We start from the raw sequence: 12,361 nt of genomic DNA, 5'->3' as shown, positions 1-12,361 counted from the left end.
TCCTACTTCCGGGTCTAAAGTAGTCTGCGTTTAATATGGCTTTTGTGTTGTTAACATGTTTAATGTTATGTATTTTCTTCTATTTGATCTCAAAAAGCTCCTAAAACAGTCAGTGATCACTGTTGACCTCCCTCGGCTTTTATTACCGCTAATCATTTATTTAAGCTCAGTTTTTAAAACCTTAGGATGTAACTACAGCCCAGCCCATGCAGCAGTATATGAATGACTAACCTCGTATTGTGGATGGATTATCTCAGTTGTTCTCCTGGCTGAAGTTTGGTCCTTTTACAGCATCCTGCCATGCGATTACATTTGTTCCTGACCACCGAGAACACTCACGGTAACTTTTATCGAGTGGAAAAAAGGTTAGCTTGTTTATATTATGCTAACATAGCTGTGTCGCTAGCGGTCACGTAGCACATCATTATATATCAGCTAGCCCAAGTTCAGTAACCCTACAAACGTCACTGCTGTTTAGTTTTCTGTCTTCATTTATGTTGGAAGTGATAAGAAAGCTGTACGTTTTAATTTGTTTCCAAAACCCCGCAGTCAGGGACATGCTATATTGTATTTAGATAGAAGCTAGCGAGCTAACATCCTGCTAACTTCTAACTCCGTTAAATGTCATAAATTCCGTTTTCTTGGATGCCTGGATGTTAAACTCAGTTGTTACACCTGGTAGAGCAGAACGCTGATCATTTTATTAAAGATGAAAGACTTTAGACAGTTTTTCAACTCTCAGTAATGCCACAGTGATCGTTTGATATATGGACCCGCAGCGGAGTTTAGACCCAGACACTGCTAGTGACGTCAGACTGAACAACCGGATAGTCAATATATGTCCCTACCCTCACTTATCATCGTGCGCTCTGGGTAGTGACCAAAAGAATGATGGAGATTGTAGATACAAACGACCAGTAGGGGAAATGATCTTCATCCAAAGATCCTCCTGTCAGGATCCTCCTCCATCCTGTCAGATGGAGAAGGATCATTCAGGAGGCATATAACCACCTCTCCACCGCACTGAAAGGAGCTAGTCGAGATGCTTTGGTCACCTGACCTCCTGGATGAGGTGTTCGGGACATGTCCCATCAGGAGGAGGCCCAGAGTAGAGCCTTGATTCTTGCTGGTTACCTGTCAACATCTCAAATTTCTTCAGCAAGAGTCAAATCTGTCTTGCACACAAGTTTATTCATGCTGTGCATTTTAACATTTTAACATTAGAGTCAATGGGGATCGTCTCACTTTTGCAGTCAGCCTCTCGTGGCCATTAGAGGGACTGCAGTTTGGGGGACATTTCCAGCCTTGAAGGTTGCTGATCATCTTTTGAGCAGAACATTGCTCTGTGCTGAGATAAATTTCATCAGCTTCACCTCACAGTGGGTTTAATGTTGTGGCTGCCGTGCACAAACGGACTCTTTCATGTGATATATCTGAAGCTGTGGTCGGGTTACCAGCAGACAGATTTTCTCACAGTGAAACTTTCTCCTCCAACATGTTTCCAATTAAAACTTGAGAAAAAAAACCTCCAAAGCTTGATGTCTAATTGGTTTTGAAAGTGCAACCTCTACTCTGCTTAATATGCTCCCAGTCTTCCGAACAGGAAATTCCACTCAAAGCAAAGCATTATAACCATTACACCCATTACACACACACATGGTGGGGGAAACCCCATTCTCTGAAGTCTTCTTCTCTTGTATCTGCCACTGTAGAGTACAACCGAGCTGACCCACAGTGTTTGTTCTAAAGTGTGTGTTTTAGTTCCCATTAACCATACTGTCGTTATTATCATGTTTCTGTTAATCCACCAGTATGTGCAAGCTCTGAAACTGAATTTGCAACTTTACTTATTCATGAATGAACAGTTACTTTTAGTGTTTGACCTGATTGATGATTGATTAATGTTTGACTTCAGGGTGTCAGCTCAAATTTGGACATTTAGTTCAGTGAATGTAATTTTTAATTTTAAATTAAAAAAAAATCTTAAAATGCTGAACAAGTACAGTTTGTCTGGAGAGGTTGCCAGTAAGAAGCTGCTTTCCTTTATAAAGAACACGGCAGTATAGCTTCGGTTTGCAAAGTCTCATCTGCGGAAACCACCAAACGGCTGCAACAATCCTTTGGACTGATGAGACCAAAGTGGAGATCTTTGGCTATAATGCCCAGCGCCGCATTTGGAAAAAATAAAACACAGCATATCAGCACAAACCATCATCATCATCTCTGAATCACTGTGGGGGACGGGTGATGATGAGGGCTTGTTCTGCAGCCACATGACCTGTGCACCTTGCAGCCATTGAGTTGACCATGAACTTCTCTGTAAGTGTTTTAGAGCAGCGGTCCCCAACCTTTTTTGCGCCACGGACCGGTTTATGCCCGACAATATTTTCACGGACCGGCCTTTAAGGCGTCACGGATAAATACAACAAAATAAAACTAGTACCGGTACCGAAAAAAAGAACATTTATTCATAACACACGTGAAAAGACCCAGGAAAACCGAGTTAACGATAAAAACGATAACAAAATAACGCTGAAAACCGATAAAAACCCTGAAAACCATACATTTCACACCTGAGCCTCAACTCTCGCGGCCTGGTACCAAGGGGGTTGGGGACCGCTGTTTTAGAGAATGCCATTTCTAACAAATGAAGCTAGGCTGACAATGGGTCAAGCAACAGGACATTACCCGTTACAGTTAAGCACAGAAATCTACAAAATGACTGAAAATAAAAAGAATCAAGTTGTTCAGTGGGCCAGACCTCAACCCGATCAAAATGCTGTGATGGGACCTCAAGAGAATGGGTTAGTAGTAAAATGAGTCACAAAGCAAACCAGATTGTCATTTGATTGCATTAAAAATACTCCAAAATGAATCAACAGCACAAACCTGGTTTAAAAGTCTGATTCAGTCACTCACTTAGCAAACACGAAGCGCTAGCAGCTGCAGCTACATGTCTCAGCATCCACCTGCCTGTCAAAGAGGACACGACCCTAAACTTAAAACTGGACATTTATGACAGGAGTCTGTGGAGATGGACTCACTTTGGGAGTCTAAGCCCCCGTTAGAGCACCTTTGGTTTTCCAGCCCTGAAGGCTGTGATGCCTAAACCTGCAATGCTTCGATCCCGTTTTGTGGTTTAGTGTTTTTATTTTCTTCAGTGTTGTTTTTTTGGTAGTTTTCTCTCTGTTTGTTACATGTTTTGTTTATTATCATTTTATAATAAAAAAAAGTTTAATATTATTACCTCCTTTGATGTTAAGCAAAGCTTGTAATAGTAAAGTTTCATTATTGCTCAAGGGTTAAGTTGTTCTTGGGTCACAGTAACCTGATTTCTATTACAAGTACTCTGTTTATGGTCTAATTTACATCCTGTTGTACATTAACAACTTTTTTCCCTTCATTTCAACTCATTTCCAAATGAGCGATTGCTATAATTAGTGTGCAATTTTCCTTTTTTCTGATTTTCCTCATTGCATAATCTGGATTCTCTTTCAGCTGGGGATGTTTTAAATTATTTAGGCTGAGGTCATAAATCAGGCATTCTTCTCTTTTTTTCCTCTTCCTGGGAATTTAATGTCTTTGTTCATTTTTCACTTGTTCAAACAAATGAAACTGAACAGTTTTCCTTCTCTCTCTCTCGTCTCTCAGTCAGCAGTTTCTATACGTTTGTTTTTCTTCCTTCACACTAACTGCTTCTAATTAAAACTATCGCTGCCATAATCTCATTACGTGTAATCTAATCTTGACTCACTCATGTGTCTGTCAGACATTTAGAAAGTGGGGGGAAAAAAACTCCTCAAACTTCTCGTTGTGGGATCATTTGCTTGGCTTCAGAGTTTGGATCAGTTTCCCACGGTGAAAAAAAAAATCCCTGTGAGTGATGTCTGAAGGCTCGCCTTGTGTTTGTTTTGGTAAAATTTTGTTGAATCCTCACAGGAATAATTTCAGAAATCAGACTGGAAAGTTTGAAAATGCAGCTTGCAGACTGACAGAGAGGAGGTCAAGGCAGGGCTGTGTGTGTCACACATTATTAGCAGTAAGTAGAGGCAGCTGGTGATTGAGGGATGGACCATCCTGTGTGACAAGAAGATAAAATATTTAAGCCGTGTGAAGGTGAAAAACTTCAGAAATTATTTAAAAATGGAATTTGGGAACAGGGATCATTTTAATCTGATTAATATCCGATTCTCGTCTGATCAGCACCTCTGTGACCACTTAAAGGTTTGACAGTAACAACTGACAGCACCAATACATGAAGGGTAAACACCAAAGACTGTATATAAAAGATGGCTGGGGTCTTCGTGATGTAACCATTTTCTTTCTAGATACATTTTGAAGGTTCAATGTTACCATCATGACCACTGATCATGCCGTTTTTGGGAGCCATACGTGATCATATTTGTTAGATACAGTAAAAAACTTTTCAGCTAATGATAGCAAGCTAATAACATTGCTAAAGCTACTTTCATAAACATAATTTAAATTTAATTAATGGAAAAGAGAATTTTCCCCATCAAGGACAAACTTTTTGGACTCCTTCACAAGTAAATCATATCATCTGTAAATATAATGTAGCAGCAATAAATCCAGATGGATGAGTTATAAAAAAGACAACAAAGAAATTCTATAACGATGATGTTACAAGAGGCTAAAATCATTTTTGTACCAGACCAGTTATTTCTGCTCTATAACAGGACATTTGGAGAGACTCACTTCTGGAAAGAGCCTTAAGCCAAGTCGGCTCACATTTTCTGTGCAGAGATGAAAGCGCTGTCAATTTTTGTTGTAAATAAGACAAATTTCAAGCTCAACAAATTGCCGCGGACATAAAAGTGGTTACATTTTTCTGTCATCCCCAGAAAGTTAATGTAGTGGAGGTGATTTCAGCAAACAATGTAAGACAATAAGATCACAGAGAGCATCATGGGTAAGAATCAAAAGTGGATGTCAGCTTTATTTTCCTCTGGAACAACGTCTTTTTGCTATTTGATCTCATTTTGTCAATCTTTTTAAAAAATGGGAATGGGAGGAGGAAGGGGAGCTGAGGGAATCATGCAAACAAGATTGAGCTGAAATTGGAGACTTTCTGTTTGACATTACAGAGCAAATGATTATCATCATCATCATCATCATCATCAGAGGCCCCAATTAAGTTTCACTTTCTGTTCAGGTCATCATCAGAGTTTAACACTGAAAATGTCAGAAGTAGGACTTAGAACACAGAAGGTAAATCTTTATATTGCCTAAATTATTATTAGAATACTTACCTATTTAATTAGAAACATCTGTTGGAGCTACATTTTTCTCAGGTTATAGTGTTAAAGTCCGGCTTCTGGATTCTGAACAAGAAGTGAGTTTGGTCAAAGTTTCACTTTAGTCCCAACTGATCCACAGTTTGCATCTTTCTATATACATCGTTGGATCAAGCTGCGTTCTGAGTAAAGAGATATTTCTCTCAGGTGCAAAACTGTTTTACTTTTAAGAACACAAACGAGTCTGTAAGAGTTTGAGGGGCACCTCTGTCCAGATGCTCGACTGCCCAAACATCTGGATTTATTATCTTTATTGCAGAGGCTGGAGGCTGCCAGTTGCTAGGTGAAGTTGGATGCTAACAGGGTGCTGCACCAAATCCTCCTCATTGCTTTGGTCACTAGCAGGTTGCTTCTGTTGCCTGCAGTTTGCACAGAAGATGTGTCTGTAAAAACAGTTGCCAATCAATAGTGAAAGAAATAGAACCATTCACCTGCAAAAATAACAGTTTTCACCTTTGGAAATATGCCGTGTCAGCACTAATTTCATGGTTTTTTTACTAGTTTCTGGTTTGCATCACACCTTTTGGTTTTCTGCACAATTTACAGCTGAGAGCAGTAACCTGATAGAGGTCAGAGGAATCCCAAGGGCGTGTTTGGTGTAGCAATGTCCACCAACCAGTGTGGGGTTTTTCTCTGGTAACCTGTGGTTTCCAGGTGGATTCTCACTGGTTTGTAGGCCTGTGTGACTTTAGCGATGATTCTGTCGTCAGCCTTCACCAACTGGTTGGGGAATAAACATTTTTCCAATTTCTCCAGGCCTGTGTGAGGTCTAAAGGTGCTCCTGACCTCTCTGAGACACGCATGTGATAAAAAATAAAATAGTTTCCCTGCAGTGAAACATCTGTTTGAGTTTTGGTTTGGACAGCAGAGTTACATCCACTCGGCCGGTCTTTGGAAAGAGAAGCTACAGTTTTCAGATTATTAACATTATTAAAGCTTTTTTAACGCTCAGGCACAAAAACCTATTTGGTGTTCATCTGGTATTAAATGTGCTTTTTACCCTCAGTCGTTTTAATAGAAAGTGAATCGTTATGACACAGGACTATTTACACAGCTGAGATCTGAGTGGATTCAAACTTGCATTGCGTAGCAAATATACTCTACCAGACAACATGATAAACTATTCTTCAAAACCCAAAATTTGTTAACATGTTTGTGCCTCATCTGAGATAAAAACAAAAAAACAAAAAAACCCATGAACTTAAGAAATGTTTAGCATACGAAAAAGAAATTAAACACATGCTGTCAACTTCATATTGAAACTTTTTAAAAAATGATTATTTCATCAAGAAAAAAGAAATTTCAATCATCGCATCCATCATCTCTGCACTATTTCCCTCTTTTCTTCATCATCTCTAATATTAAATTATAAACATTTTAAAACAAAAGTGCCTGAAGCATGATATGAGGAAAAAGATAAATATAATTTGTTTCCTTTGTCCTTTCTTTTTTTTGTCTGTTTTTTGTTTTGTTTTTGTTTTTTTACAGTACATACTCTTTGTATGGTGTTCATTTTGTGATGTAAAACTCGAGCGTCATCCTCAGACGTTCGAGTCGTTGCTCACTGTTTGCTTTGGTCGCGCCCTCCTTTGGCATCACTGTTGCAAAAAGAAAAAAAGAAGTAAAGCTACAGACAGACCATTAGTCTTAATATTTTTGGTATTTCATTGTTATTGTCCCGGTTTCAGGAAAGAGTTTTCTTTGGAGGGAACCCTGTTGTGGATTCCAAAACGTCCCCAATAAATATTCAAAAGTTTGTTAGTCCGACTCCTCCGTCTGAATCTCTGCTGAGAAAAAAAAGAAGGAAAGAAAAGAGATCTTTGGTTTGGTTGAATCAGGAGTTTCTCCAGCAGGATGAATGTGGCTTGAATGCTGCTCCTCTCCAGAATTCTCAGTCAGTCAAGTCAAAAGTGTAAACAGTCAGACAAACGTTCCCACCAAGACAGATAAATCTGAAAAAAGTCTTAAGTAAAGACCCCCATCCACACAGAAACATCGGGAAAGCATGAAATCTGTTCCCTCTCTTCTTGTGTGCTTTAATAAAGAGCATTCAGTTTGTTTGCAGAGACATGTGACCTCTACTGTGTGTTTTCAGAAACACTGGACATATCCTGATATAAATCTGGTGACAGTTAAAATAACTGTTTTTTTAATGGTCACCTGACACTGCATCACTCAGGAGAGAGAGAGGCCCAAAAATGAGCCCAAATAAAAAGCAATAGTTAGTATTTATTAGGGGACCAACACATTTAACTCCCTCTGCTGGCATCAGCTAAGACCTCCAGGGAAAACCATCCTGATCCAGAATCAGCTACAAAGTGAGGATCTGACATTAGGAGCTGGTTATTTATGATACACTGACTCTTCTTCCCATCATCAAAAAAAAGTCTGCAATGGTCACGGCAGACAGCGCCAGCTCCCTGAGCCAGAGGTGTTTTTCCTGTTTAAAGGGAGTTTTTCCTTCCCACTGTTGCCTTTCTCATAGGGATCATCTGATTGTTGGGGTGTTCTCTGTATTATTTTAGGATCTGTACCTTACAATATAAAGCGCTTTGATGCAACTTTTGTTATGATTTGGTGCTAAATAAATAAAACTGAACTGAATTAAAAAGCCGTATCGTGTCCGTTAAAATGGGCTGATCTATTGGAAGCTAACAATGACTGGTGGAGAGTTTGGACATAAATGCCACAACCAGCAGCTTTTCTCTGTGTGTTTGCAAGTTTTTTACTTCAACCGCAGTCAGGTGGGTCAACACGACTGAAAAGTTACAACAACCATGACACTTCCTCTCATGTTGTTTGGTTTAGAGCTTGTTGGAAAGCTGTTATTGCATTACTGTGGTAACTTAAGGTGTTGTCATCAACTTAAAAGCAAGGAAAGGTGAAACAAATGTGATCGTAAATAAGACCAAAGTGATTCTCACACTACACTGAAATGATACTTGCCCAAAAAAATTTACCATACATTCACATTTTGTTGTTTATCCCTGGAAACTCCTGGAATTTGCAAACTTTATTTTTAATCCACACATTTAATTTAGTGCAGGTTGGAGTGATGCTCCTCAGGAGCTTTATTTCTGGAAAACTAAATTAGAATTAATATGAAGTGAGCGTCTTGGTGTGGATGGAGGTCCAAAACTGAAGAAAGAGTCACATTTTCATATTGAACTGTCTTAATGTGGACGTGGTCTCAGTTGGGAAACAGTCGGGGGTTAATCCACCTCGATGGACTCGCTGGTCTCGTTCACGGGTTTGCACTCGTTGGGAAGTCGCTGATGGCGGCTGAGCTGAGTGGCCTGTGTGAAGCTGCGGTCGCAACGCTCGCACCTGACGCACAAACAGAAAGACGCACAAAAGACAGCGATTAGAGGAGTCTGCACGTAGAGAAGCCTGAACAGAGCTGAGGAGAAATACACTTTAAAAGGCAAAACCTTAACATTTGCTGACGCACATGTACACAATCACGCGCACGCACACACCTCCCTGTTAACCCTAATATCCAGTGACAGTATAAAGTGTGTGTGAGGCCCAGCGGAGCAGCAAGCTGTAATTGTTGCCCTGATCCTCACAACCTGACCGACAAATTACACACAGTCCACCTGTCAATAATCTATCAGGCGGGCTGAGGAGGGTATTCCCATCTCACACACTTTAACACACACTCAGATATATCCAGGCCCGATAAGGCAGTGTCACTGTCACTTTCAATAGAAGTAGAGAAGAGAGGGAGCTTTTAGTGTGCGCTGGAGGGGGGTTAGGGGGCAATTTAAATGTATATGAATGTGTGTGTGTGGGGGGAGGCTCTTCAAAGAGAAAGCTGTGTGGAGATATTGGACTTAACAGCCCTGAAACAAGACTAACGTGCTCTCGGATAGATAGATAGGTTGAAGGGGAGGGAGGTGGTGTTAGACACAGGAGGAGAAACAGTGTGGACTGGACAGCGGTCGTTAGGAAGCTCTTTAACCAGAGCTTTTCCTCATTAAACCTCATAAACACGACACAGTTTTCTGATACAGCTTCTGCCACTACATTCATCACAGGGCCTGACTTTCTGTCTCGTACATAAGGTGATCACTGCCATAAACCGGCAGCAGGATTATTGGATGCAGGGTTGCTCAACTATAGCAAAAAACACTCATTATTTAGGTCAATATTTATAATAATAAAGTTATTTATTCCTTAAGCTTTGTGCATTTGCTGAACTTTTTAAAAGAGTATTTATCTGAGATTGCATATAAAAGATGGATGTAGCCACAGTGAAGTCAGCTGGTGTGTTTGTGTTGAAGTCAGTTCACATGTGGACAGCTAAGACACTTGTAAGCTGGATGGGTGCAGCGCACAAAGCAACAGCATCAGCATTATTCCCTCCGAAATGTTACTAAACCCACAAACTCTGTCATGATGTCTGGTTCAGTGGCTTGAGTTTTTTGAGGGAAGACAGCTTGTTGACTGCTGCCTGTGTCAAGATCCTTTCAATTCAAGTTGCCACAAGCTTCAGTGAAATCCAGGTTAAAAAAGAAGAAGAAGAAAAACTAAAGAAAAACCTTATTGAGCCCATACAGTTATTAAAGCTTTCTCCTTCTGTGAAGGTGGACATTTTAAAAAGGAAGTCTTTAATGATTATCTCACTTATGGCCTCAGCTTCAAGTGAAGTATATCTCAATTTCCGAACGGGGAATGCAGGGACGATATGGGTGTTCAACCATCTAGCGTTGACACCATTAATGTGGTGGAAAGTTGCAGAGACAGTCATCAACTGCCAAGAAGAGCAGGACAGGTTAACTGAACTGATGTCTGACGACGGGTCACATTTGTAGCTTTTTGGATTTGGTGGTTTTATGGTCGCTCTAATTAAAATCAAATGTTTTTAAATGTGTTATTTAAACGGTGTAATTTTAGCTAATGTTGCTGATCTGACTGACCACTGTAAACCAAATTTCATCCTAACATTTTGAATAGATTACTGTCAAACATGTTGCTCCTGGGCGAACCTAAACCTTAAGGTCTCAGAGAGAAGCATTTACCATGAAGGATCATGTACTTTGCATTTAGTTTTATTCTAAAACGTCTGCAACAGCTGAGACCTGAACTGGTTCTCCCCATTTTTTTGACACATTTTGTAAAAGCAGCTCTAGATTGAAAGTACATTAAAACAATGAAGCTTGTGAAACACGTTTTCAGTGGGTTCCACCTATGTTAATCTGCTTGGGTCCCTGTAATGTAAATTTCAGCATCAGTCAGAGCGTGCAGCGGTCTGCACAGACATCCACCCGCTTGCCTGTTTTCAGGTGTCCAGACAACGCTGCAGCGACTTCTGCCTTCTCATTACTTTGTCTGTCACTCTTAAATAACCAGTTTCTTTAAAAAAAATAAACACAAACTTCTGTTTAAGCTTCACCAAAATTAGTTTGACAGAAACTGTTAGCTCGCCCCATCACATCACAGGATATGAATGTTTTTCTGTGATCACATGAATTTAAAGAAGTCCTGTATGTTTATATATATTACATATACGTGTGTGCGTGAGGACCAGACTTTGAGCTGATGGATCTGAAATTATTCTCATTTTCAAAATTTTCTTGCAGCACAAGAAAAAGAAAACAGACCCCCGACTGCTCTGCCATTAAGGTGGATGTTCCTGCTGTCATTCGTCTGTGAATTTACAAAACCACAACAGCTACGGACTTCAAAGCTCCTCTGAAGCTTCTCTGTCACAGCGACTTATCCAGGCACGAAGACGGCTGTCCTGCACAACAAAGAGCAGAGCTGAAACGAGGCAGCTGCAGTCCGCTGGCTATCGACCAGCGGGCGTCTGTTAGCGGCCGCCGCCTCCATTTCTCAGCAGGGAAAAATAATGTTGAGTTGTTGTCCTGACAAAATGACAGAGGCCGCTTTAATCACTTTCCCTCAAGGATCAGTGAAGTTTCAGCTCACCTCTTATCTTAATCTCATCTGTACGGATGTGGATCGAATGCGAGATAAACAAGTACAGACTGTGTTCAGTCACAGACTGATAGAAGCTGAAGGGCTAGAAGAAGTACAGACGAAGTCTTCATTTACAACAACGTTCAGCACCGAGACCGAGCAGTTCAGACAAACTCTGACCACACCTTTACTTCAAAATCAAAGGCTGTGTTTGTGGGAAACGTGCAACTCTGGTTAGTAAGATCTCTTTCCTGAGGGAATATTTTTGAAAATAAATCATGATCTAACCATGCATTCATGTGGTGTTGGATTAACTGGAAAAGAGAATTTCCCACTGGGGAAAATCCACATGAACACCACCTTAAAGTTGGAACACTAACTGGGAAAGTCCGAGAAATTGTTGTTGAGCTTTTGCAGTCACACATTAAAACATGGCGGATGAAAGACAATGTTTTGTTGAGTGCAAGAAACTTTTTCAATTATTGGCGCAAAATGCTCAAAACTTGTTTGGGCAGCACCATCGAAATGAAATTTCACGAACTGGTCTTTAAGGTGTCGCGGATAAATACAACAAAATAAAATGATACGACCAAGACAAAAACTGTGGTATTTTATAAATATAATGATAAACGCGAAATTCACTGTGTAATTGTGTAACTTTATTAGCAGCGTCCTCCTGAAATGCGCCAACAACACTGAGAGTAACATCCTCCTCTCTGCCCCTTAATGGTCGTTGTGGTAACGCGTAAATATTTCTTTCAAAATAAGACACACAAAGCGCATGAAAATATATAGGAAATTTATTCATAACACACGGGAAAAGACCCAGGGAAACTGAGTTAACGATAAAAACCCTGAAAATCACAAATTTCAAACCCGAGGCTGAACTCTCGCGTCCCGGAACCAAATAACTCGTCCAGGGCCCGGGTGTTGGGGACTGCTGCTCTGTGTCACGGTCCTGAGTCTGGCGACTCATTGTTTATGTTCTTGTTTATTATTATTCTTTGATTGAGTTAGTTTCCGCTTATACTTTAGTAATTTTTAGATCTCAGGTTTTGTTACTGTCCTTCTCTTGTGTTCCATGTGTCACATCAAGTCATGTCAAGTGTTATTGTCCGTTT

At 40.2% G+C, this 12,361-nt stretch overlaps 1 protein-coding gene across 7 annotated transcripts in view; it reads right to left on the bottom strand.

Moving 5' to 3' along the window:
• Nucleotides 1-8,352: 8,352 nt before the first annotated feature.
• The window catches only part of prdm6 (PR domain containing 6), a 119,930-nt gene continuing 115,921 nt past the window's right edge, over nucleotides 8,353-12,361 (bottom strand). For 5 of the 7 annotated variants that reach the window (XM_080895261.1, XM_080895260.1, XM_080895263.1 and 2 more), the window contains exon 9: nucleotides 8,353-8,642. In XM_080895261.1, the coding sequence (XP_080751387.1) occupies nucleotides 8,528-8,642 (115 nt within the window). In that variant the 3' untranslated portion in view covers nucleotides 8,353-8,527. The remainder of the gene's footprint in view (nucleotides 8,643-12,361) is intronic. The other 2 variants (XM_080895266.1, XM_080895265.1) reach the window with 2 other exon arrangements.

Source organism: Rhamphochromis sp. 'chilingali' (assembly GCF_963969265.1).
Source record: "Rhamphochromis sp. 'chilingali' genome assembly, chromosome: 10".
In the NCBI taxonomy this organism is placed as follows: domain Eukaryota; kingdom Metazoa; phylum Chordata; class Actinopteri; order Cichliformes; family Cichlidae; genus Rhamphochromis; species Rhamphochromis sp. 'chilingali'.
This window is presented reverse-complemented; position numbering and strand designations above follow the sequence as displayed.